Source organism: Neoarius graeffei, chromosome 7 (assembly GCF_027579695.1).
Source record: "Neoarius graeffei isolate fNeoGra1 chromosome 7, fNeoGra1.pri, whole genome shotgun sequence".
Classification (NCBI taxonomy): Eukaryota; Metazoa; Chordata; class Actinopteri; order Siluriformes; family Ariidae; genus Neoarius; species Neoarius graeffei.
In genome coordinates, this window is record NC_083575.1 from 3,471,945 (window position 1) to 3,499,880 (window position 27,936).

Here is a 27,936-nt window from a genome sequence, read left to right on the forward strand (position 1 = left end):
AACACACGGTGTTGTAGGTTTTTTTCTGTGCTCTAAGGGCGCTTACTTCCGAAGGTACAATGGTTTGGTTCTCAAACCAACAAAAACGTAGAACCAAGTCAGTGCCGGCTCTGATTCAAGGGGTAGGAAAGTAGCAATAATTTCAGACTATTTAAAAATAAATAAATAAATAAATAAATAATGGGCGGAGCTAAGTGAGGCAGGGCTTGGAGCAGAATATTCACGGTTATTAATTTTAAAACTTCATGTCTATGTGGACCTCTGGCATGTACGCCGTCACTCATCCACTGTGTTCGGTCTCTCGTCCTCTGCTCAATCAGAACCGTTTCAAGCCAAAACACATGAATAATTAAGAAAGAAAGAAAGAAAGAAAGAAAGAAAGAAAGAAAGAAAGAAAGAAAGAAAGAAATCTATCTCCTCCTTTAAAGCTTAGCATTTTTTTTCTTTCCAATCGTTCCCATAATGCACTGCGGGTTAAGAGAAGTTTTGCTCAAATCTGACTGAATTCCGAAAACGTTCAAGGCAACAGAATGGCTTTGGACGCTTGACTCTGTCCCATAATGCACTGCTCTGGTGATTTCCTTCTTCCTCTTCCTCTTCATCATGGCTCAGGGACTTGAGGGTTTTTTTTTTCCTTGTTTGATGCATTTCGTCTTTCCTCCCTCCATTCTTCATCACATTTCCCATAATGCACTGCTTTGCTGAGCTGAGCTCTCCATGTTCCCCTCATGATCATCGAATTTGTTTCACTCTCCCACTTAATCCTTTCTTCTTGACGTCCTCCTTCCTCATCCCCACGTTCCTGTGATGAAGAGGCGGGGTGAGATATTTCCCATAATGCCCTGCTTTGTGAGTTTTCTATTCTTCACTTCCTTGCATTCTCAGGACTTATTTCCCATAATGCTTTGCTCTTTTTCTACCCTTCCTGATTTTATCGCTTTTTTTTTTTTCCACATCATCCTCATGCTGGTCGTCGTGATGCTCCCTAAGACTCGAGCAGACTGTGCCATTGACACACCTGCTGTCCTTTAGACTCCTTCATCTGAGTCCAGTGCGTGAGCTCGTCCTCGCCGGAGCTATTCAGGCCCAGGGAGATCCAGCCGATCATCTCCTTGCGCTTGATGCTGCGCTTGTTGTAGACGGAGAGGATGAGCGTGACATCCGACAGCTGGAACAGCGCCACCTGGAACACGAACGTCTCCCTGTAGGTGGGGTTCGGTTGGCCGCGGCACAGCGACGTCTTACACTTGGACATCTCCTGCCCCATGGAGTTCAGTAGGGTCAGCTTCACGTACGTGTCTGTAAAGAGGAGCAGCAGAAGTTAGTAAACTCCACACACAATTATACATAAAAAAATCAAAAACAGATTTATATCACATCATTACGAATAAAACATGAAGCCAGATGTTTTATCCGTTTAGAGTTACATGCCAGTTCCTTTTCCCTCTCATGTCTCAGTAGCGATAAACTCTCTTTTCTCGAAGTTCATAAGATGCAGAAACACAGACTAAGAAACCGTACAGAATTGTAAACTTCTCTGTCCCGAAGAGGTCGGAAACGTAAAGTTCGAGCTTCACCTCTGACTATTAAACAGTGCTGACACTGGAGACTCCTTCCAGAGACGATATACGTACAGAAACCTTTAAAGAGGAACTGAAGGCAAATTTTTTTTATCATCAAAATTCTATTTATCTCATTTTATTAGATATAGGAATGCATTTTTGATCGCTATTTTGTCACTGCTATAGCAAGTTATCTCATCTCATCTCATTATCTCTAGCCGCTTTATCCTTCTACAGGGTCGCAGGCAAGCTGGAGCCTATCCCAGCTGACTACGGGCGAAAGGCGGGGTACACCCTGGACAAGTCACCAGGTCATCACAGGGCTTATAGCAAGTTATGAGTGTTTGAAATATGCTCTGTAATATATCAATCCATGTGTCAAAGCAACGGCCGTAAACGAGATTCGTTGAGACCTGTGCGAGACATCGTAGGACGGAAGTAAAACGTACAGCAGAAATCAAAGTTCAATCAAATCAAATCAAAGTGACCAACATCTGCCAACGTTCCCTGTGTCTGAAATCGCTCACTCATTCACTACTCACTGTATAGGGAATTACTATATAGAGGACTATACAGTGAGCTCATTGGTTAAAAAAAACCCGCTTTCGGACACGAGTCCGTCACGCTGGTATTTACGTCATTACTGTCGCACAATTAAAACGTGCCAGATCAGTCGGCTGGTGGGTTTCAAAATAATAAATACATGCGTGTGTTTTTGTGATAAATCCATATTATACTGAGCGCATTTCACACATTAATCAATACACAGTACCTGCAGCTTTCAGTTCTTTTAAATCAAGGCTGAATACTTTCTTTCTTCTTCGCCGCTGCCTTTTATTAAATCACATTTGAGACTTTTAATTTGATTTCTTTCAGTGCAACCGCAATGCATGATGGGATATATTGCTTTGGTTAGTGACCATCATTGTACGCTACTTTTCGTGATGCACTGTGGGATACTTTGAGTGCACTATACAGAGTGTAAATAATCCTCACTAAGGTTTTGGACAGTGCTATAAAATGGTGTCCTCACTATATAGTGCCCTATATAGTGAGTAGGGAGCGATTTCAGACACAGGTTTTCAAAAGACGCGCGCGCCCTCTTTCGAATGCTGATGTAATCAAGCCGGAAGTTTTGTTTGTTTTGATAGCAATCAGGAAAGTTTGAAAAAAGTAGGCAGTAATCGTCATTTAAACTCGTTTTTGTGCAATACTTCGTTTGGAAAACGGTTTTCAAAATGGCAGCGCAGACACTTCACGTTTCAAAGTCTCGGACAAGTCTCGTGAAGATCGCGCGGATAAGCGACGCCTGCCGTGGACCAAACGAACTAAATTCAACATGGCGAAAAACCCAATAGGCCGATAAGTATAATATTTAATTGCAATTAGTTGCGAATATGAGCCACGATATAAGGTTACTAAAACCAAAACGTAACTGAATAACACGTTAATTAAGAAATAAAGCAAGTTTAAAAATGACTTCAGTTCCCCTTTAAGTATTTTGATCAACACTACAATTAAACCAATCGAATGTTCCAGATCTGATCTGACAAACCTTCCAAAATCAGGTTGTATTTTCATATCATGATTATTATTATTATTATTTTTTTTTTTACACACAGGATCATTGTAATTTCTCAAGAGCCTTCATTTATTCACTGCTGATGAAGCTTAAAAATGATTGCACAGATTCACTGAAAGATCACGCAGGTAAAATTCCACGTGACGAGACGCCTGTAAGGTTCAACATCACACATTTGGCTGCATTTCCTTTCATGTGCTCTTTATTAACGATTTCCTGATTATCACCTTCAGCGAAAAGGCCTCTGATTAGTGCATTATCAATTTTATTCACGGGACGTGATCAGGATTCAGACACTTTTCCTGAACTCCTCAGTGACAGCTGATGTGGGAGGCTCGCTTTTCACTGTGTGTAAACAGGAAAATAAAAGCAAGGCGCTGAGATAGACTTCACACACACACACACGGCAGCTGCCTGCCAGGTCCTCCCTCTCCTCTCCTCTCCTCTCCTCCTCTCTGTTCCTCTGTGCTAAAAAAAGAGAAATTGTATCTGTTTCTCTCTCTCTCTCTCTCGGATATAAAGGCTCGGGTGAAGTGAACTGATTTGGCCCGCACTGGAAAAGGAGCGACTTTGACACCTTAAGTGCTTCAGCGCTGCATTAATGGACCTCCTGCTGACGGAGGTGAAAGAAGCGAGCGACAATTAAACTCGAGTGATTGGTTTTATTGAACGTGCCATTGTGATGACCTGAAAAGCCCGTGAAGAGGTTGGAGGAAACGCGTAAGCGCTTTGTGCTGGGAAACAATCGCGACGCCGCACATCAAGAGTTCAAACTTCCCACACGGCAGCACGGTTCATCGTATTCTAATCACGATATCTGGGATTAGCGCAAGTCTGAAATATCCAACACCTCTATACACTATCGAATAATAAGACCTTTAAAAGATGAGCAAAAAACACAGCTTGTCATATTATTGAGAAGGAGTGTAAACTCCTCAGTCCTGAAGATTTCTCAAAAGTTAAAGTTCGAGCTTCACCTCTGACACTGGAGACTCCTTCCAGAAACGCTACATTTACAGAAATCAACAATTAAACACATTTTTTAAATCCGTTTTTGCAGCGTGTCCACTGTCTGAGTCGGTACTTGTGAATGAGCCGTTACTATAGAAACGATAACAGTTCCAGTTAACAAGAGCATTCATCTAAAATTATAGAAAATTATTGCATCTGACCAATCACAATCCAGAACTCAGAAAGTGCTGCGTTGTGACATCCATCACAAACTCACCATCATTTTCTCATAGATATAGAAGACAGATGGCGCACACACACACACAGCTTGTAATCGTGTCCGAGTTCTCGACCAAAAATTTAATTTCAATTCATCAGATATTTCTCAAAAGAGGCAGCAGTCATTCACTAATACACAGCTGAGTGCAAAAGTTTGTGCCCCCTTCTGATTTCTGCATGGAGGAGAAACAAGGAAGAAGTGTCTAAACTTTGAGTTTAGAATTTATATTCAAATCCAAAAGGATTTAAAAAAAATTTAATATCCCAACTTACCCTCTCTGAACATTTCTGTTACTTGTATTAATCTGACTTTTCGTACAATTAATTTTTTTTTTCCATGATAACATTACATCACAGGCATTTAGCAGAAGCTCTTATCCAGAGTGATGTACAACACACCCAGAGCAGCCTGGGGGGGCAGCTGGGGGGGTTCAGTGCCTTGCTCAAGGGCACTTCAGACATTCCTGCTGGTCCAGGGAATCGAACCAGCGACATTTTGGTCCCAAAGCTACTTCTCTAACCATTAGACCATGGCTTCCCCAGTACAACACGTGGAGTCGATATTGAATATTCACGAGTGGCCCTCGGCTGTGTCTCAAATCACACCTCGCACACTCATACACTGTGCCTCAATTATAACTTCTGCCTCAGTGACTAGAACACATCCCCTCAGGGAATTCTTGGTGGTGAACTCTGACACGATAGAACAAAGCAAAAACACAAACATGCACATGTTCCACATGGACAGCGAGGGAGCGAGTGAGCAAGGGGAAGACTCACCTCGGATTATATAAACCTGCCCACCTATCAAGTGCTTTAGACAACAGAACAGTCCATCTGACAAGGAGCGGAGTGGGGCGGGGGGGCAGTGTGAGAGAGAGAGAGAGAGAGAGAGAGAGGGAGGAGAGGAAAGGGTTAATATCCAGAAATGAGAGAAAAAGCACAAAAAAGATTGGAGATAGAGAGTACTGAGTACAGCAGCATGCGAGTTGGGATGCAGCCCGTGTCTCAGGTGTTTTGGATGGAAACAGAGGGAGAAGAGAGATACAGACTAAAGGTTAAATGACATCACATAAGGTTAGCATTAGCGTGTGATCATAAAGTGGAGCACAACACTTTAGAACAAAGGGCAGTGAATCGGAGAGGAAACATCACGTCATGACTTTTACACATCGAGTGTCACTCTCAGGACATTTTCATCCACAATAGACAGGTGTGTGTGTGTGTGTGTGTTTGTTTACTGGGTGGTTTGTTGGTTGCCACGTTTTTGAAGTGACACCCCTTAATGACCTCGACAGAGAGGCGGCCCGTAGTGGCATTGTAAACAAGCCCGAGCAGTATCTCAGGCGATGACCTTTGACCTGCAGACTGGAACGTAGATACTGTCTCACTGCACGATGCAGCAGACACACTCGTCTGAGACTCACTGGCCTGAAACACACACACACACACACACACACACACACACACACACACACACACACACAATAACTCCATCAGGCTGTTCATTGAGCCAGTGTGCTTCCTGTATTTCCGTGTCCTAAATCACACCCTGTTCACTCTGTAGTGTACACAATGCCCTTAGAGAGTCCTAACAACACCCATCATGCACTAAGCCTTCTGCAGAGAACAGTAGGATCAGGGATGACCTAAAAACTGGGTGTGGCACAATTCCTCTTCCATCCATCCACCGCCTGTCTCTCCATTAACCCATCCCTCTGTCCCTCCGTGTCCTGTGTTGCGTCCCGTACTCACGGTGGTGCTGCAGCAGGGTTCCAGGGGCAGAGGGACGGCCACTTTGCCCTGCAGGTTGAGTTTGGTGAGGTAGAACACTTTCTCTCCCAGCAGCTTCTTCTCCTTCTTGATCTTGCTGATGCTGTAGAGACGAAACCGCACGCCGTAGTTCCCGATGCTCTCCGACTGGACGTGACTGAAGCGGAATGTCTCGCTGAGGCTCCGCCCCCTGACCACGGCCATCTTGGCACGCTGCTTTTTGGCGGGAAGCAGCACCAGGTGGAGCTGCCAGGCGATGCCTGGTGATCGCCGTGGCGATGGGAGGTCGGTCACTGCGGTTACAGTGACGGAGAGGCAACGCTGGTGCAAATCGTAGTCGAAGAGGATGTGCAGCGTCCCGAACGGAGAGAAGGCCGAGTCGGGAGAGTAAAGCTTCAGGAGAGGAGAGGAGGAACCACGGACAGACAGATCCTACACAGAGAGAGAGAGAGAGAGATGAAGAGAAAATATGAGAATGAGGAAAAGAGAGAAGGAGACAGTGAGAAAGCACAGAGAAAGAAAAGAGGGAAAGAGATGGAAAACAGAGATGCAAAAGGGGAGAGAGAGAGAGAGAGAGAAAAAGACAACAGAGGATAACTTGTGATGATATCATTAACCTTTTAGTTGAGAGACAACAGGGAGTCATCAAAAGGAGTGTGTTAGGAGCATCTGGGACGGACCGACGGATGGATGGATGGACACACACACACACACACACACACACCTCGGGGCTGAGCACAGCTGTGCTGTCACTCGGGACGTCCTCCTCCAGGCCCTTGGCGTTGCTGAAGCTCTCGGGGTCATGTGCTTCGCTCTTGGTGTCGGCGAGGTCAGAGGTCGAGCCGTCTTCATCCTGATAGGGCGGTGGCTGGAGCTCGTCAAGGGGCGGAGTCAACCTCATCCTCTGAATACAGTTCACTGAAGGATGGATGAAGAGAGATTTTAAACTATTTTTCTTTCTTTTTCCTCACACAGTGTCATCCATGCGAACAATTACGACCTAGTTTAAAAAAAAAAAAAACATCTGTTGCCATGGAAATATACGTCATAAGTGAAACGCTATCTCGTCTGACTTCTTCCTCCTCTTCTTTATTTGCTCTTACTTTTCCTGCACTTTCACTCTCTTCCTTTTCCTGTCATTTATTTGTTTTCTATTTTACACACACACACACACACACACACACACACACACACACACACACACTTTTCAAGTTCTTGTCTCATCTGTCAGGTGTGTACATCACCCTGGGCAACCACCACTACTGACACTGTGTGACATTTTATCTCCTTTTTCCAGAAACATTCTCCAAAACCCCTCAGAATAGATGTTTGGGTCCTGTTCAGATTACTGAATGCGTGAAAATGCATCAAGATTTATGTAATATTCATATTGTGTGTAGTTACACAACAACATCGTGTGTGTGTGTGTGTGTGTGTGTGTGTGTGTGTGTGTGTGGTGATTCAGAGGCTGGTCTACAGGGTGTATGTATGTATGTTGCTTTAAAGTCAGTTTCTTAACAGTGACTGATGGAGTGTGTAAAGTCCTAAAATCTCCATGGCAACAAAGGGAGTTAATAAGTATGAAAGTGTTGAAAAGTGAATGTGTGTGTGTGTGTGTGTGTGTTGGTTGGCTGGCTCGCTGGTGTTAAGAGTGCAGTGGGTTTAGCTTGTGCACACACACGCACAGAGTCACAGTAGCTCACTGAAACACAGTGTGAAAGAGAATGAAAAACAGCTGCAGAAGAAAACACCACACCCTGTGTGTGTGTGTGTGCGCGCTAAACCCACTGCACTCTGACATCAGCCAGCTGCAAACCATCAACACATCAACTCTTTATTAAAACCAGCTTTTACTAACACACACACACACACACACACACAGAGTAAAGTTGAGTCATTTCCCAAAAAAGAAATCCTGATGTGCATGCATGTGATGAGGAGAGAACAGACTCTGTTCTATGTGTCTGTTCTCTCCTACACACACACACACTCCTCACCGTCCTCAGCAGAAGCCTCACTGCTGTACCCGTCATACTCGGCTGACAGGGGGCAGTATTTGTGCTGTGTCTCCCAGCCGAAGCCTTTATGGTGAGGGGCTGTGGCCCCTGTGCACTGGCTCCGGAGACCCCGCGACCGTGTCATGGCCTCCTGATACTGACCCATCACCTCGTCATCGCTGTCTGACGACCAGGCCTGAAAATCAGCTTCTCCATAGCCCTTATCTAAAAAAAAAAAAAAAAAAAAAAACACAAACAAACACACACACACACACGCAAATCAATGTGTCATACACCTGTATGAACACCAGGGGGCAGCAAAAACAAACACGTTCAGAAAGCGCCTCTCTCTCTCTCTCACACACACACACAGTAAAGAAACAGTAAATCTGTGTACAAATACACAGGTTCCCTTTCGTCCCGAGGTGGATCCTGACCTGGAATTATTTCAGCATATCAGTGAGATGATGCACACAGTTCCACCGCATCACTAAATTGTTAAACAGTGACATTTTATCTCCTTTTTCCAGAAACATTCTCCAAAACCCCTCAGAATAGATGTTTTGGTCCTGTTCAGATTACTGAATGCGTGAAAATGCATCAAGATTTATGTAATATTCATATTGTGTGTAGTTACACAACAACATCGTGTGTGTGTGTGTGTGTGTGTGTGGTGGTGATTCAGAGGCTGGTCTACAGGGTGTATGTAGGTGTTACTAATTAAATGTGGAAAAACCGTACAGTTGAGTCAAAATAGATCAGAACAGGATTCATTTCATCAGCTTCACAGTTGAGAGCAAAAGATTGTGCCCCCATTTTCTTTTGCGCAAAAAAAAGTACCCATAAAAACAGGATCTATTAAAAAAACAAACAAACAAAAAAAAACCCCCAAAAAACACACACATACACAATGCAGATGTGTCCTGCAACAAAAAAGTTAAAACAAGGCAAAATAAAAATGTGTAAAGTGTGTGTGAATATTCCATTTCCTTTCTTTGTCTTGTTATTCAAGCACAGATGCAGAATTTAGTATTTAAAATTTACAGACATGTATTTACAGTAGGAGGATTTAAAAGTTGAATTCTACAGATCCGGAGTTACGTCTACAGATTAAATCCCCAAACCCCTCCCCTTCCTGGTGAAACAGGATGTGACCCGTTTCTCACCCATCTTCCCTCTCTGAAAATAATTTATAAGAACGGGAAAATATTTCACCTTCAGATGTCCACACTTGGTCTCCTCAGTTCTCAAATGTTTACAGAGTGGTGTTAAAAGTAGAGGTGATGAACCGCTCTGGTAAACACGCCCCGTCCCAACTTTATTAAGGCCCAATCCCAATTCTAATTTCTACCCCTCCCCCTCCCCCTTGGCCCTTCCCCTTGAAACTGAGCTACAAGGGACAGGGCTTGAAATTCAACCCTTACGTATTGGGATAGCCCTTCAACGATCGCATACGTCATCGCGTACCTCCGTCAGCATTTACGTTAGCAAAACGCGACCAAATGCGTCATTGGCTGTGACCAGCCGCTACAGTCAGAGCCAGAAATCTCTGCTGGCAGGGTGTGATTTGTTAACTAACACCACTGAATGGGATATCTTTGGCGCTTCGTGCACCACATCCGACAGAATGAGGTGTCAGAACACTCATGTAAACAATAAAAGCGAGAATAACAGAACAAAACGTACGCAGTCAAGCAACCGAAAACAATACTCACTCCCAAAGCTTTTTAGCAGCAGCTTGGATTTCAGAAATCACTGCTCATTCTCAGCTCGAAAGCGAATCAAGCGGCGTGTTTCCTCTGGATAACAACTTAAAACACGTAAATAATGGAGAAAATACATTTATGACAATCTTTCGCCGCAGGAACCGCCATCTTTCTGAAATCCGCATGAAATCTCGCTGAAATCCACATGGCATTGTGGGAAATCACTCAAACCCCTTCGTTCGGAGTCAGCTCCAGGAAAATCTCCGTTTGGAGGGGTACAGAAGCCCTACCCCTCCGCGTTAACTGGGATTGGGATACCCCTACCCCTTCACGTGAACGCGCAAAATGGAGGGGAAGGGCCAAGGGGTTGGTCCAAAGGGTGAAATGGGATTCGGCCTAAAACTCTAGGTCACCGATATCAAATTCAACACCTCAGTTTCAACTTCTGAAATGTCTCATCTCATTATCTGTAGCCACTTTATCCTGTTCTACAGGGTCGCAGGCGAGCTGGAGCCTATCCCAGCTGACTACGGGTGAAAGGCGGGGTACACCCTGGACAAGTCGCCAGGTCATCACAGGGCTGACACATAGACACAGACAACCATTCACACTCACATTCACACCTACGCTCAATTTAGAGTCACCAGTTAACCTAACCTGCATGTCTTTGGACTGTGGGGGAAACCGGAGCACCCGGAGGAAACCCACGCGGACACGGGGAGAACATGCAAACTCCACACAGAAAGGCCCTCGCCGGCCACGGGGCTCGAACCCAGGACCTTCTTGCTGTGAGGCGACAGCGCTAACCACTACACCACCGTGCCGCCCACTTCTGAAATGTCTTTGTTCTATTTTCAGTGAAATATTGGGTTTCCATGATTTGCAAATCATCACATTCTATTTTTATTTATGTTTTGCACAGCATCCCAATCAGGGTTCTAAAGAGACAGGACGGTAAACACACTGACCTGCGAGCTCTCGGCCCTTCCTGTAGTGGTCGAGCGGCTGAGGAGCAACGTTCTCAATGGACAGTTTATTATTGAGGAACAAAAAAACCAGAATCATCAGAAAAACAAAAACGGCGACGGCAGAGAGGAACCCCAGAGCCTCAGGAGACACTGCAGAGAGAGAGAGAGAGAGAGAGAGAGAGAGAGAGAGAGAGAGAGACCTTCAAGTAGTCTTTATGAACACAACTTTCGTTGAGACACAGTTTCAATTCATCTGACAAACAACTTAAAACGAACAAACCAGCCACAATTTGATAAACTTCAAATTAAGTGTGTGATATATATCTCTCTCACACACACACACACACACACACACACACACACACACACACACACACACACGCACACACTCTTGCTCCACACTTGACAGTCAATTATTTATATCGTCAATTAAAAAGACAAAAGTAAAGAATCATCAGACACACAACATAACACGTCTCCTTGGCATCACATTTCAACAAATTCGTTTAAGACGAGGTCATTTTATAATAAGCAAATTCTATTTTCAGCCGAGTTGCTACTAGACTTTTGGTCATGAGAACAGGATCGACTGACCCTGATCCCAGCATTTTCTTTCTCCTTGTAAGCCAAATGCTCATTTTATACTTTTTCTGATAGGTCAGGAAAGACGACTAATCTTCCTTCACTTTGATGCACTGTATTTTAAACTGAAAATGAAAGTTATTTTGCTCAGCTCCTCTTCAAATTCCCTGAACCATTCCTTCAGTAAACTAAATAAACTTTTTAACCTCCCACACTTTAGCCATAAAGGTTGCAATGTTTCCTCTTCCTGGCAAAAAGGACATCTCCTGTCTACCCTGGGATCTATATGTGCCGCGTGTCTGTGTGTGGCCACGACCCCATGTACTATTCTCCACTGGAGATCCGCAGTGCATTTCTCTATAGGAGCTTTGTACAGGGACCTCCAGCATCCTCTGGGGGACAAGCCTGGTGCAAGCACTCCCGACCACCTCGATTCCTGCAGTCCATCCAACGTCGGCTTGTGAAGGACCTCGACACTCCGATTGTATAAGCCCTTTTTGAATGTTGCTGGGAAGTCCGCGAATTGGGGTGTTTTGAAGGATAGGATGTCTGTTCCTCCTCATCCTGGTCTTCCACCGCAGCAGCAATAGCCAGAGCCAGATGCACTCAGCACAAAATGAATACTGTTCTTACTCATCAGGTGACATTTGGGCATACCTAACAAGCTGTGTTTTTCTCTCTCCCTCACTCTGTCTGTCCCTCTGAGTTGCATGTCGATCCTGAGATCGAGATGCTGACCTCTTCTACTCCTCGGACCTGCCTGATCCATCCTGATGCTCTATGTCTTGCTGGAGTCTCATCACATTGCTCCTGTGGAGGACAGTCTCATAAGGACAGTTGAAAGTTGCACTTAGAAGATGCTCTGGACACTTACAGTTTTGCTATGATAGTTTAGGACTACAAATCACCATGATAACTTTTGGACTGCAGTTGGTCATGAACAGTTTTGCACTCAAGTATCCATCAATGAACAGTTGATAACTTCAACAAAACAGACTTCCTGTTAAAACTATAATGAATTTCCTGGTTACACAGTTATACTTTGTGACTCTATAGGACACAGTTACAGAAGTGAGTTATTTATAATCACGCTATCTGTTATCACCCAGATGAGGATGGGTTCCCTTCTGAGTGGTTCCTCTTGAGGTTTCTTCCTCGTGTTGTCTGAGGGAGTTTTTCCTTGCCACCGTTGCCACAGGCTTGATCATTGGGGATAAATTAGGGATAAAATTAGCTCATGTTTAAAGTCTTTAAATTTCTGTAAAGCCGCTTTGCGATAATGTATATTGTTAAAAGCGCTATAAAAATAAACTTGACTTGAGATGGGAAGAGCAGTTCCCCTCCATGAACCTCCAGGCCAGGTTCTATTCCAAGTGCCCTTCTGAAGTTACCAGGGAGTGAGGACAAGACTTCGTCCAGCAGTCTCTGTAGCAAGTGGACTGATTTTATTCCAGACTCCTCGCTCAGTGTTTCAGCTGTTTTCCATGTCCTTCCGCTCCTTATGTTGGCTAACTTCACCAGACCAGCCCTTACAAGCGCTCTTTTCACAGCTGCAGAGTTCAGTGTCCTGCTCTGTATGAAAGGACTGTGAAACAATCCTTTCATACAGATGTGGTTCCTGTCCTACGTTGCCGTAAAACTGTAGTAAGTCTCCAAGCCTTTATGACCCTGTTCCAGGCCTTTAGCATGGTTTGATAGAAGCCCGTAGTCCTGGATAAGTCCATCCCTTCCAGTCTCATCAAAAAGAGATGTTTGTCATAGCCCAGATTTCCAGTTTTATGCAAGAGTAGGCAGGCTGTTTTTGTCCACGCCAGTTCTCCTCTGTATAGAAGACACTGTGCTGACTGTAAACGGAAGGCTGTGATGCGACTCTGCAGGTCAATTAGTCCTTGACCTTCTTCATGCAAGGGTAAGAACAGCACCGCAGGCCTAGTCCAGTGATACCACTACCAGAAAAAGTTAATCAGCTTCTTCTGGATCTCCTTAACGAGTGCTTCCGGCGGATCAAAGACAGTGAAATCAGTGCCACAACATCGAAGCAAGCAGGTTGTTCACAACAAGAGCTCGCCCCCTGTATGATAAATGGGGCAGGACCCGAGTCCATCGAGACAACCTGGCACCTACCTTCTTTTTTAAAATCTACATTATCAAGGAAAACTCCTAGACATTTCATTCCCTCCCTGCTCCACTCCAGTTCTGCTGGCAAAGTTGGCAATCCTTTCCTTTGCCACTGACCCATTATGTATGCTGTGCATTTTCCTAGGTTTATTTTGGCAGATGACACACTTTCATATAGGGCTAAACTGTACATAACACTACCTACATCTTCCTGTGCTCTTATAAAAACAGTCACATCATCTGCTAAGCAGACTGAGTTACTTTACCTTGTTCATTCACTTCCTGAAATGGAAGCCCCGTTAGATCCTGTCTGAGTTTATGTAGTAAAAGGTTTGTAGGAATAGTTGAAGGTGGGTGGAGCACAGAAGCACGGCAGGCCAGAACTGAGTTCTTACAAACACTTTTATTTTGCGCTTTTCAGCGGCTTACTTTGCTCGCCCACACACATGCACACAAGTGTCCAGGTTGGGGAGAGTTCCCTTTCTCTGCTCTCTCTCTCTCCTTTTAAAGGGTGCAGTCACTGGGGGAGACACACAAACAGGTTAATTCACGTCAGGTGCAGTGATTCTTCCACTTACCTTCCCTGACTCTGCCCTCCATTCACAGACCGATGCTTGACCACGCCCCCACTGCCACATAGTTCTATTGCCAATGAATACAACTGTCCTGATAAAGGACATCCTTATCTGATCCCTCTAAAAACCCTAACTGGCCGACTAAGTCCGCCACCAACTTTTAGGATACCAGAAGCCCTGGAGTATAATAATTTAACCCAAGAAATAAAAGAAGTCACTAAAGCCAAAAGCCCACAAAGTTTTAAACAGATATTCATGATCAACCCAGTCAAAGGCTTTCTCTTGATCTATGAATAAAAGACCCAGATTGAGTTCTTCAATAGTTGATAGGTCGATGATCTCATGTATTAAGAATAGATTGTCCATTATCATATGCCCAGGAGCACAATATGATTGATTTATGTGTACTATAGTGTCGATGTGACTTTTTAATCTATTTGAGAGACATTTAGATAGTATTTTATAGGTCAGTGCACAGTAACGAGACAGGTCTCCAATTTTTTAGTAACCCAAGGTCCCCCTTTTTTGAGAACAGTGAGGGGATTGCTCTGTTGCAGCTCAGAGTTGAAACAGTCCATAAAGACTTCCTGTAAATCTTTTCCCAATAGTCCCCAAAAATGTTTGTAGAATTCTGATGGGAGGCCATCAATACCAGAGGAGCGTCCATATGGCATATCCTGCACTGCCTTCGACATTTCCTCCATCGTAATGCAGGTTTCAAGAGCAGCTGCTTGGTCTGGCCTCAGCACAGGTAGTCCTTTGTGCAGCTCTTCTACTGAGGAAGGGTCACAAGTTCCAGCACAAAAGAGATCCTTGTAAAAGTCCATGGCCATTTTTCTCATTTCCACAGGGTCTTCTGTAATATCCCCATTGGGCTGTTTGAGGTGGAGCACAAGATTTTGTTCTCTCAGTTTCTTTTCTAGTTTGAAGAAGAATGACATCGGGGCATCCATGTCTGACTGTAGAGATCTGTGCCTTTACCAGGGCTCCCTTTGCTTTTTCCTGCAGAAAGGAGCCTAGAGCTCTCCTCTTATCCTCTAACTTTATGATATTATTGTGGTCATTTCTGTCAATCATTTCCTTCTCAACCAGTTTAATTTCCTCTTCCAATTTTTCTACTGTATTCCTTTCTGCAGCTGATGAATGTGCCAAGTATTGCTGACAGTAAATCCTGATTTGTGCTTTCCCCACCTCCCACCATGAAATTAAATCCTCAAATTCATTCTTCTTTGATCTCCAGTGTTCCCAAAAAGCTGAAAAGTATTCACAGAAAGAATTGTCCTGGATTAGTCTAATATTGAAGAACAGGCAGGATTCCGGGCAGGAAGATCACGCATCGAACAGATCTTTGTACTACAAAACATTGTGGAGCAGTGCGTAGAATTCCAGCAATCACTTGCTAAAGAAGGGGATACTGAGACAGAGGTCAACAACCGACTCGGGTGTGCAGTCGCAGTGTTGAGAAGAATGAACAAAATCTGGGCCAGTACTTCATAGTTATCCATATAGTTAGATAGTTAATGATCCATATATATATAGATAGTTTCCATCAATGAAGAGTTATAACATCAACGAAACGGTCCTCATGTTAAAACTGTTAATATTATAGTCAGGCTTTCTGTTGTTGCCCAAATGAGGATGGGTTCCCTTTTGAGTCTGGTTCCTCTCGAGGTTTCTTCCTCATGTCGTCTGAGGGAGTTTTTCCTTGCCACCGTCGCCACAGGCTTGCTCATTGGGGATAGATTAGGGATAAATTCGCTCATGTTTTAAGTCGTTCAAATTCTGTAAAGCTGCTTTGCGATAATGTTTATTGTTAAAAGCGCTATACAAATAAACTTGACTTGACTTCAGTTAGCAACCGCATGAAGATCCTGTTGTATCAGAGCATTGTCCTGCCAACAGCAGTGTATGCAGGAGAAACTTGGAAAATGACCGCCAAGATCACTCAGAAGTTGAACGTATTCCACCAACAGTGTCTGTGCAAAATACTCAAGATCACCTACAGGGACAGAATCACAAACTCTGAAGTCCTGAAAAGAGCCAATCAACACAGCCTGCAAGAGACTATGGCGGAAAGAAGAGGGAGGCTTGCAGATCATGTTTCCCGACTGCCATAAGAACGAATACCCAAGACAGCTATACAATGGGTACCAACAAATGATGAAGGAAGAGAGGGAGAGCCAAGAAGACATGGCATGGCACCTTCAAAGAAGATCTGAAGCAACTCAACATCATTTGGGAAGATGCAGGTGACTATGCTCAAAACTGGAATGATTGGCAAAGTCTTGCTGCCTGATGTACAGGTTGACTGTACGAGAGAAACAAAGAGAGAGAGAGAGAGAGAGAGAGAGAGAGAGAGTCTAATATTGAACTGTCAGTATGAACTTTGTGTTGAATAACCAGATAGTGATAGATCTATGGTTATCATATGTACGCCTTACACCAATACGAGTATAACACAGTTAATAACAATCAAATAGTCTATAGTTCATGAAGTATTGTAGCTGGTAGTTGTCTGTTATGGTGCTTTGCATGCTTTCTTTCAGTGTCCTCTTTTCTTCTGATGTCAATCCTGTGACAGATGTTAAAGTTCAGAAGTCTCCACTTGCTGCAGTCATTAACCATAGAACTCCAGTCTTCCAAAGCCTCCCCACACTTAAGAACACTCTTGCACGTGTCCTTGTAATGAAGCAGTGGTCAGCCCACTTTTCTGGCTCCATCAGCTAACTCACCATATAATAGAGCTTTGACGGGGCAATCATCATCCAAACGGCAAACGTGCCCCATCCAGCGAAGGCGATTTCTGACGAGTTTGATCTCAATGTCTTCTACATTTGCTAGGACTTTCTCGTTTGAAACAAAGTGGTCCCATTTAATTCACAGAATGAACCTAAGATGACGCTGTTGTATCTTAACTGATTTACATATTTTTGATGAATGGTCCATGTTTCGTTATCATACAGAAGAGGGATGACACATTGATTGTAAACTTTGATCTTAGTAGTTGTAGTCAGATCTCTGCAATCAAACACTATTTTCCACAATCGTCCAACAGCACAAGAAGCACTTTGTATTCGTGCATTGATCACTTCGTTCATCATAAAATTTCTGGAAACATGACTGCCGAGGGACTTGTCAACTCGTCAGCTTAACATCATCTACAAATAAGTCAAGTGGGGTTCCAATACTCATGGTTTCAGTCTTGGAGGTGTTGATGCGGAGTCCCATTTTTTTTTTTAGATATTTCGTTGTAGGCTGTAAGAAGGCATTGAAGGCCCTCTGCACTATTGCTAAAGAGAGCTACCGGTATATTGTCTGCATACTGGGCATCTTGAATGTTCATATACTGGACTTTTGTCTTAGCCTTTAATCTTCACAGATTGAAGAGATCACCATTGTACCGGAAGTGCACTTTTACACTGCAGTTGGGGATGATGGACTTAAAAGAGAGTTGGAGAAGTATAGCTGCGTAGATGCCATAAAGGGTTGGAGCAAGTTTGCAGCCTTGTTTTACACCACAGTTATGGCTGAAAGCTTGCGAGAGAGTTCTCCATCAACAATGATTCTTGCTTTTACATTCAAGTATAGTGCTTTGATAACTCTTGTAAGTTTTGTCGGACTGCCAAGCCTTTCCAAGATGACAAAGAGCAACTCACGATTAACACAATCTTTTTGTGAAATCAACAAAAGCTGTGTGAAGATCTCTTTGGTGTTCTTGACTTTTTTCCATAATTTGATGTAGCGTAAAAATACCATCAATTGTACTTCTACCTCTACGGTACCCAGACTGAGATTGTGCGTAAACACATTCAGCAAGGACCTGGAGCCTCTGAAGGATAATATCTGCAAAAGCTTTCCCAACAACACTGAGAAGAGAAATTCCTCTGTAATTGCTGCACTGAGTGCGATCTCCTTTTTTAAAAAGGATGGTAATGTTTGCATTGATGAGTACCGATGGAAGGTCCTCAGTTGACCATAGATGATTGAAAAAGCACAGCAAAGATGACTTCAAACAGGTGCCACCATAAACAAGTAGTTCTAGAATTATTCCATCAGGTCCAGGGCTTTTCCCAAGCTTTATATTATTCAGCGCAGTAGTAAGCTCATCCAGTTCCTCTATTACTGGTAATTGTATGATGTCGCTGACTATGTCCATGTTGATGATGGAAGATTGGTTGATCAGTTGACTGAAATATTCGACCCATCTACACCTGGTATCATGGGGTGATGGCAATAATTCCCCATTTTGAGATCTGATTTGATGCGTCCTTTTGGACCTTGTACAGCTCTTTGCTGTACTTTTCTGCTTCTGCTGCCTTATTCTGGAACCACTCATTTTTGAGCTCTCATCTGTTCTCTGAGGGAATGTCTGTCTCGGTTATGTTTCATTTCCTTGAGAAGATGCTGTATAACCTCATCTTGGTCATCAAACCAATCATGATGTTTCTTTTTCTTCTTTCCAAATACATGTCTTGTCGCCTCGAGCAGTGTATTCTTCAGATTTGTCCAGTTCACATCACAGTTTGACAGTTCCTTTTGTAGAAGGAGATCTAGAGTTTCTTTCCTGTCTTCAGTCATGGTGGTGTCTAACTTCCAAGGGAGCTTTGTGTCTTGCCTCTTCTTCTTCCTAACAGAGATTTTACACTTGCATATAAGTAGTCTGTGATCAGTGAAGCAGTCGGCTGCAAGACTGACCTTGGTTACTTTAACAAGAGAGACTCGGCTTCATCATTGGCAAGTACGTGATCTAATTGATGCCAGTGCTTAGATCGCACATGCATCCAAGTGTTTTTGAGATGGTTCCTTAACTGAAATGTGGTGCCAGTTATGACAAGTTGAAAACGAGTGCAGAATTCTAGCAGCATGAGACCGTTTGAGTTCATTTTACGAACACCATGTTTTCCTATTACAGATGGCCAAGATTTCCAATCATTATCAACTTGTGCATTAAAAACCCCCAGGATAATTATGCTGTCATCTTTGGCCCTGGTTATGCACTCTCCAAAAGTCTCATAAAAGTGTTCCTTCTTTTCACTTGTTCTTTGCATAGTTGGTGCGTAGGCACTAATGAGAGTCAGTTAACTATCATTGTGCAGATCTATGTGACATGTCATGAGCCGATCATTCACAGGAAGAAGGTTAATGTTCTTGAACTTATTGGACACCGCGAAACCTGTGCCAGCTGTTTTATTGTGACCACCACTCCAGAAGATTGTGTGACTTCTCTCGACAATATTACCTGAACCTGGGCTTCTCACTTCTGTTAGTGCACATATATCTATTTCTGCTTTCTCGAGTTCTCTACAAATTATCGGTGTGGTGTGTTCCGGTCTCACAGATGTATCGCTGTCTGTCAAGTTCTTCTGAGTTTTATTTTAACCATCAGCTCCTGCCCAAACTTGAAAACGGGCTGATCCACCCATGATGGTGCAAAGGAACAACTCTTCGCCTCTAGTTCTTGTTTATCTTTCTTTATTTTTGAAACAAGATGACTGATCACTTCAGCTTAATAGGTTGATAACTATAGAGTGCTCCGAGATGATGCTAAAAATAGTAACACTGCGGTCTGCGAGGCCATCTTGGAAGTCACTCGTTCCAGAGCACTCATAGAGTACACATTAGCTATTTACATTCACCGATTCGTTTCCGCGTTAGAGGGCTTAGAAGCTTGGATTTTTTAAGAATTTAGACATCTGAAGTGATGGAGCACTACTGTGATAGTTTAGATAAGCAGGCACGGGAGCGTTATGCTGAGAAGTTACGTTTCATTGGGAATGTAGATCCATACACTGTTAGTGAGAAGGAATGGAAAGCTGACCCCAGCTTGTTGCCGCATGTGACATACATCGATCTTGTGAACTATCTAGTGTTTCACCCAAGTCCATTTTGTGAACTAAAGGATTTCCAGAACTACAAGAGTATGGAAGCATACGATAGATTTGTGTCTAAATAATGTTTGAAAAACTATTATAATCAATTATTTGAGTCAGTGAATAAAATGTAGGCCTAGTATGCAACTTGTACTAACAGCATGTGTACATAAACATTACTAGGCCTAGATCTTAAATGCCATTTGATGCAACAATGCACTGCAGTAGACATAAGCTACCTAATGTGACAAATATATCCATTAATCTTTGCTGAAAGTACATAGAAAAGATAATAGTTTGTATCACATTTATTTTAGTAACTATGAAATTCAAGACAATATTAACCTACCTGTCACAAAGTGATCAGAACAAATCCGGATACAGTCAAGTTGTCCTAAATTTGATTGGTTGATGGCAGCCAGCCACTGTCGTCTCCTCCGTTCGCTTTTCTCCTGTGCTGCAATTCCCTGGTTAGTCACGACTTTAGGGAGTCTGTAGAAGCTTTTGCCACCCTTTCCCCCCGGCTACTACAGCCAACAATGACACGCGTATTCGGCATTGTCACCCCTTTTTGCTTCGCTGAACAACAACAATGCACTGACACAGCCTGACCCAGGCGACCTTTGACTTCCAATATGGCCGCCGCTGGGTTCGCGCTGACCTCGAAGCACTCTATAGACTTCAGAATATTATTTCACATGCATTCAACTTAGATAGTAATTTTTAATTTTTAATTAATTAAACGGACTTTTCAGAACGGAATTCAGATTATATGCATAAATTAAACTTTGTTTGAGTTATATAAATGTGAATATAAATGTTCATTAAAAACAGATTGTTAATTAAGTGTCCGTCCATACGCGATTCATACCAGTTGCATCTTCAAAAGTGAATCGCACTGATGGTCTTTCTTCCGCCATCTGCCAGCGTGCCAAGAGAGTGATCTGCTTGGTTGTCAAAACTTTTATCACTTCATCTCGGCCACAGTGCGTCATCATAAGCGGTCCGAGTAGAAACAAACTAGCGAAACTTTAGTTCTGCTATTTTTTTTGAGTCTCATTTTATTCTTGTTTTGACGCAACACCTCCCACTTGAGCTCCTGGTTGTTAACCCAAGGAGGTCACCTCAGTCTTCTGTTCGTGGTTGGTTAGGCAGAGTTGGATTTGCCTTTGGTTGTTCTGCTTGATTTCCAGCTGTTTTACTGTTGACTTGCTCCTCCACAGGGAGCAAAGCAACCAGGCGTCTAACATCTCTATGTAGGATTGTGGCAGGGATTTTTGTTTGGGACCTCTTTGTCTTATCTTTTTGAACAGGTTGTACTGATGAGACAGGGTAGCTTGGGAAAGTCCTCACTTCCACATCTCTCACAATGCCTTTCTTGTCCATGTTGACACCAACAACTCTGGCAAGTCTATACTGACCTCTTAAGGCATTTTGGTCTGCCACCCACACATCATCTCCAACAGCTACATTTTGCTGTTTTGTGAGCCATTTACTCCTTACAAAGAGATTAGGTCCAGCTAGCTGACTCCATTTCCTCCAGAATCTGTTTACTTCTGTTTGGATTGCTCTCAACCTTTTGTAAGGGTATTTTTCAAACTCAAAGCTTCCTGGGTCACCTTTAGGGCCGGTCCTTCCCAGCAGCAGAGAATTTGGGCTGATGTAATCAATAAAAGTCTTCTCGGCTCTGAGTCCGGGCATCTATAGGCCTTTCGTTGGCAAGATTAGTGGCCATGTACAGGAAGGTTTGAAATTCTCCCCATGTAAAATCTCCATCTCCTCCTAGGTTATGCAAGGCTCTTTTCACTGTTCGTACAGCTGCTTCAGCAGCTCCATTCCTGTGAGGTGAGTCTGCCGGATATATTTTCCAGGTCTACTCAGTCCCTTGTTTGGCTGCCTCATTCTCAAGGCCTAACTTCTCCAGTTGGTCCAAGAAGAGGTACAGCTCCTTGAGGGCAGGTCTGGCTCCCACAAAGTTCTTCCCAGCATCTGACCATAGCTTTGTTGGATGTCCTCTCAATGATGTGAATCTTTTGTAAGCCCAGTAGGAATCCTTCAGCTGACTGGTCATTAACAATGTCTGCATGTACAGCTCTGGATGTTATGCAGCAGAAGACAATTCCCCACACTTTAAGCTTTACTTTCTTCCTTACTTCATCCTTTGTCTCATATGATCCAAATAGATCCACTGTTGTGAACTGGAATGGTCTGGCTGGATTTGTCTGCTCTGGTGGAAGGTCACCCATTATTTGCTGACACCTTATTGCTCTGGCCTTTCTGCATGTTATACAGCTGTCAACAACCTTTTTAGCCAGTTTCCGTCCTTTTACCACCCAGGCTTTCTTTCTCATCCGTAAGGGTGTACCTGCAATTTCCTCATGATATTGCATTGTGGGCTTCTAGAGCAAGGATGGTGGCTATCCATGCATCATATGGTAGGATGGGTACTGCAGCATTTTCCTCCTCAAAAATTTGGATTCTTCCTCCACATACCAGTAGTCCATTTTGCCCTTCCCTATAAACAGCAAGTCTGCTGACAGTATTGTTTGGAAAGGTTACGCCATCTTGAGCAGCAAGGAAGAGATCTCTGAGCACATCCTCACATTCTCCAGCAGTGAGAACAGCTCTCTTTGCTTTGGACTTTACGTTTTCTATTGAAGAAATCTCCTCCCACTTTGGTTTGTTTGAGGTCTTTGCCAACAGCATCTTCCACTTTGTAATTGCTCTCCATACCCAGGCAGTTACTCTTACTAGTTTGGTTAAACTGCTGAACTTCCTCTGGTCAATCAGCTTTCCAACTGCGGAACCTGCTGGTCGCCTTTTGACTGGAATCATGGGTTCTTTATTGCAAGGGATGTTTTGTGGGACATCACATAGGCCTCTTCTCACCTGAGCTCGGGTCAGTATCGCTGAGAAAGATTTTCTCTGAATTTTATCTATGCCCTCTTTGGCGTTTGCGATAACTTCTTTGGCTGACTTTGTTGGCCGCTCTTCCACAGGTTGCTTCAAAAAGTCTGGTCCATCCTGCCACATGGAATTTTCATTCAGGTCCTCCAGAGTTGCTCCTCTTGTTATGATGTCTGCAATATTCAGGTGCCCTGGTATCCACAACCAGTCCTCAACAGATCCAACCTTCTGGATTTCACCAACTCTGTTTGCAAAGAAGGTCTGGTATCCATAGCTGTCCCGCTGAATAGCGCCTAATACAGTTTGGCTGTCCAGTAGGTGGAGCCAACATTCAATCTCCATCCGACTGTGTTTTTCAATGCATCTCCTCAGCTGTACCGCAAAGACTGCACCACAGATTTCAGCTTTGACTGGTTCTCCTTTCTAATCCAGTGGTGTTAGTTTTGCCTTGGACTCAACTAGTCTGACTTGAACACCTTGCTCTGTCTCCCACCTGAGGCACACCACAGCTCCATAGCTCTGGTCACTTCCATCAGAAAATGTTATTCCCATAGGTTTTCCAATCCAGTCGACTGGTGTGAGGCTTTTGTGGAAGGTGAGCTGGCTAAGGCGAATATATTCTTGAAACAGTTGGATGGCTTCCTTCCTGAGTCTGTCAGAGAGGGGTTTATCCCAAGGTTCTTGGGTCAGACTTCTGTCTTCAGTCTCCTGAAATGCTTTTCTGACCATTATTGGTGCCCTTTTGTTGAGCAGATGTGACAAGACCTGTTGGGTCATAAAGGCTAGGTACTTGGCTCAGTAGCTCTCTTCTAGTCAGGGGGTTAGGAGTTTTTTTTTCTTCCACCTCTCCTTCAAGCAGGTTTTGGCCCATTCTCATTTTCTTTTTCCTTTTTGAGAAATTGATTGAAGTCATTGGATAGAGTTTGTCCTCTTCAACCCAGTAACCAACTCCCAGGGCCTTACTGTCTCCTTCCTTCATTTGATTAGGGAGAATGAGGACTCTCTCTGTCAACACTCTTGTTTCACCTATCACATCCTCCTGCCTCCCACTTTGGCCTGGCAGGACCCATGGTTTGAGGAAGAAACTACCAGCTTTTAGGATCTCCCCGACTCCCCTAATGATCTCATCTAGCCTTTTTAGGTCATTGTGGGATGTGAAGATGTCATCTACGTAGGTATCCTCTTCTAAGATTCTATGCTCCTCCTCCAGGTGTGTGAACATTGGCAGCTTTGCCGTCTCCCTCATGGCCAGCTGTGCGATGCATCCTGCTGGTTGATCACCGATGTTGACCCTGGTGATACTGTAGCATACTCCACAATTTCCATGTCCTGAGAGTCTCTCCAGAGAAATCTGTGGAGGTGCATCTTCAGGTCTTCTAACCACACAGAATTGTACATTTTCTTGATGTCACCTAGGGCTGCATGCACACCTTTCTGGAATCTAAGCAGAACTGCATGGATTGGATTAAGTACATCAGGCCCTTTGAGCAGGATGTCATTCATGCTGAGGCCCTTAAACTTCTGGCTGCTGTCCCATACAAGACGTACAGGTGTTGTGACAGAGTGTGGGTTTGGCGCCACCAGGTGGCTCACATATCGTACAGGTCCTTTCCAGTTGCTGACAATCTCCTTGCTGAGTTTTATGGCTGCTTTCCTTTCCACCATCTCAGGAACTTGAGCTGTGTATGCTGCCTGCCATTCAGGTTCCTTTCTGAATTGCTTTTCTGTCCTCAAAAAGGTGGCCTCAACCCCACTCCTGTTACTGGGTAGAGAAGACGGATCTTCAATCTATGGGTATTTTGTGTCCCCGTGTGGTTGATCACTGTGGGCATCTGCCTTTACATAGGTCAGACCTTTCTTTATTATTTCAAGCTCTCTTTCTCCACTCAGTGACATCTCCTTGCCTCCTGGCTGACAATTTCCACACCAGCATCCCCCACACTTTGGTTCAACAAGCTGCTCCGATGCTGTCCCATTTCCAACAGTCAAGGAACTCTTTGCCAGCACCCGCCCTTCCAGTTTTAGCTCTGGCCTCCTGGAATTCAGTTACCTCTTCATATTTTGTCGTGCTGGCTCTCATGGATCTGGCAAAGTGTGTCTCAGACCTATATGCTGCCATGTCAACTTCCTCAAAGAAATCTGGATGTGCTCCACCAACAGTCTTTCCAAGAGGGCTCTCCCACAAGACAAGATCTCCAACAACTTTTACACTTTGTGGAGTGAGTCTTCCTTCTCTGTTACTGATAAGCAGTTCGATGCTTTCTGGTCTTTCCTGAAGCTCTTCCAGTTCAGCTTCAGGAAAGAATTTCTGGAGTTGCTCAGGTTTAAAGGCTTTGTTTACTTTGGCTATTTCTTTTAAGCCATAACAAATCAGTTCGTGTGCTCTTTCTGTCCCTCTGGGTGTCTTCACTCGCACTTTAAGAAGATATCTTCTAGTTTTGACCTTCATAGCCATCCCCCCAACTCTGTGGACAACTAAGGTAATCTTTTCACTCTGCAGATTCAAACTTTTGGCAGCTCTATGGGTGATGTAGTTGGTGTCTGATGCCAAGTCAATTAGTGTCCCAATTTTCTGTCCTGCATTTGTGGTTACCTCCAACAGCATCAATATAACTGGCAGCTCTTTCAGTCCACCTGATCCCATCATTCTAGGCTCATTCTCCTCAACACAGTTTGCTTTTGCAGTGATGTTGGTGTTGGTGAAAGCTTTCTTAAACTTTTCTGCCATGTCTGGTGAGAGCTCGGACACAAACTTCTCTTGTTCCTCTGTCAGCTCGTGCCCTTTCATCCTGCATTTTCCTCCCTTTTCTGCCTCACCTCTTCTGAAGTCTCCCTTTAGGCAAAGAAAGAAATGGTGGTCTGAGGAGTTCCCCTTCTTAGAGTTTCTACACAGGTAAGTGTCTTTACAGTTGTTATCCTCTCCATGACACCCAAAGCACTTTTTGCATGCTCCCAACTTTTCTACAGCATTCATCTTTTCAGCAGGTGTCAATTCCTTGAACTGTTTGCAGAAGAAGATTTTGTCTTTATTCATTTAATCTCCACAAACACCACATCCTCCATCTTTCCTTGTAGACTTTGTAGATGCATACTTTTTGTCACATCTTCTCTCTGGCTTCTCACTTACCCCAAGTTGCTCTAATTTTTCTAGAATCACCTCTTGAGTCTTCAGGAACTTAAGGAGGGTGTCGAAGTGATTATCAGGTGTAACACCGTTACTGGGGTTAACCATGTAGACAAGCCAGTCTCTCTTCACAAGGTCAGGAAGTTTACTCTCTATTGACTTAATCACGAGTGGATTTTTGATGGCTCCTGTGTTGCCAAACTCTGTTAGGTCATCAAGGGCTTTTTCTACAGTCTGTATTAAATCAATTACTTTCCTTGGCTGGTTTGCCTTTAATGCAGGAAGCTTATCTAGTTCTTCAATTATCTCCAAGATAATTGTGGATTCATTTCCATATCTGTTCTCCAAAACTCTGAACATGTCATCAGCTGTGCTGTATGTAGACAGGCGAAGGTCTCTCAGGATTCTCTCATCTATGCTGTCCAAGAGTTGACTCTTCTTCACCTCTACTGAGCCAGTTGGTTCTCCCTGCTTTTGCAGACTCTCCCAGTCTTTCTTCCATCAATGAAATTCTCTTTTACAACCTCTGAATTTGGGCAAACTCATTGGCTTTATCCTCACAATTGGCTGTGCAGCTGGGGATACCTGGAGCCTCTCAGCATTAATTCCATCTGCAAGTTTTTGTGCTGTAAGAAATCCTGCTCTCCTCACATCAAGCTTGTTGTTGAGTATTTTGAGGTCCTTTACCCTGCCTTCCAGATTATCCTTCTCTGCTGCTAGAACCCACTTCTCCCATGCTGCAAGGCTTGTGATTGCATCCTCAGTCAGCTTTTTCAGTCACCTGCAGCTCAAACCCATCCCAGTTCACAGCAGAAACCAGTGTCGCTGCAGCTCCATCACAGGCTCTCTCTGCTTCCTGGATTGACGTTTCCAGCTCATCTTGTCCATACCTAGACCACAGGTTAGCCTGGATTATTTCTCTGACCTCCTCCAATCTTGTCTCACAGTCATGAATTGCTTTTTCCAGGTCAGCCTGCTGTTGCTTATCAAGTTCAATTTCTTCACCGTCAGTTGTACCAGCTTCAGTGTCTGCCAGTAGACCAACCCTGTATTCTTCATTTGCATCACCGACATTCCTGGCTTCAGCTGTGAGCTTTTTGAACTCCTCTTGTAGTTCACGCCGAATCATTTTTGCTACTCCTCTGCTCAGGAAGTTAGCTTGCTTGGTGAAAGCGCTTTTAGCCAAAGTCCTTTCTTGCTTCAGCTGCTTCACTATTTTCCCAAGAGCTTCAACTGCCATTTTGAGAAGGATTGAGATGATATCTGCGACAACAGCTTTCCTGACTTCAGGCCCTCAATCCTCGTCTTAACTGTTAGGCTGGTTAGCTCTGGTTATCCACTGACCATCAGGCCGTTTTCAAGTTTGGGCAGGAGCTGATGGTTAAAACAAAATTCAGAAGAACTTGACAGTTGATAACCATCAGCTCCTGCCCAAACTTGAAAACGGCCTGATCCACCCATGATGGTGCAAAGGAACAACTCTTCGCCTCTAGTTCTTGTTTATCTTTCTTTATTTTGAAACAAGATGAAGGATCACTTCAGCTTAATAGGTTGATAACCTAAACACAATATAGACTTCATAATATTATTTCACATGCATTCAACTTACAACCCCGATTCCAAAAAAGTTGGGACAAAGTACAAATTGTAAATAAAAACGGAATGCAATAATTTACAAATCTCAAAAACTGATATTGTATTCACAATAGAACATAGACAACATATCAAATGTCGAAATTGAGACATTTTGAAATTTCATGCCAAATATTGGCTCATTTGAAATTTCATGACAGCAACACATCTCAAAAAAGTTGGGACAGGGGCAATAAGAGGCTGGAAAAGTTAAAGGTACAAAAAAGGAACAGCTGGAGGACCAAATTGCAACTCATTAGGTCAATTGGCAATAGGTCATTAACATGACTGGGTATAAAAAGAGCATCTT

The 27,936-nt window shown here is 43.7% G+C and overlaps 1 protein-coding gene across 1 annotated transcript in view; it reads right to left on the reverse strand.

Moving 5' to 3' along the window:
- Positions 1-859: 859 nt before the first annotated feature.
- syt14a (synaptotagmin XIVa) overlaps positions 860-27,936 on the reverse strand; it is a 35,416-nt gene continuing 8,339 nt past the window's right edge. Inside the window, exons 2-7 of the mRNA XM_060925159.1 lie at positions 10,819-10,968; positions 8,145-8,369; positions 6,872-7,065; positions 6,130-6,579; positions 5,616-5,805; positions 860-1,299 (exon numbers count right to left, since the gene is read on the reverse strand). Coding sequence (XP_060781142.1) covers positions 986-1,299; positions 5,616-5,805; positions 6,130-6,579; positions 6,872-7,065; positions 8,145-8,369; positions 10,819-10,915 — 1,470 coding nt within the window. The 5' untranslated portion in view covers positions 10,916-10,968 and the 3' untranslated portion in view covers positions 860-985. The remainder of the gene's footprint in view (positions 1,300-5,615; positions 5,806-6,129; positions 6,580-6,871; positions 7,066-8,144; positions 8,370-10,818; positions 10,969-27,936) is intronic.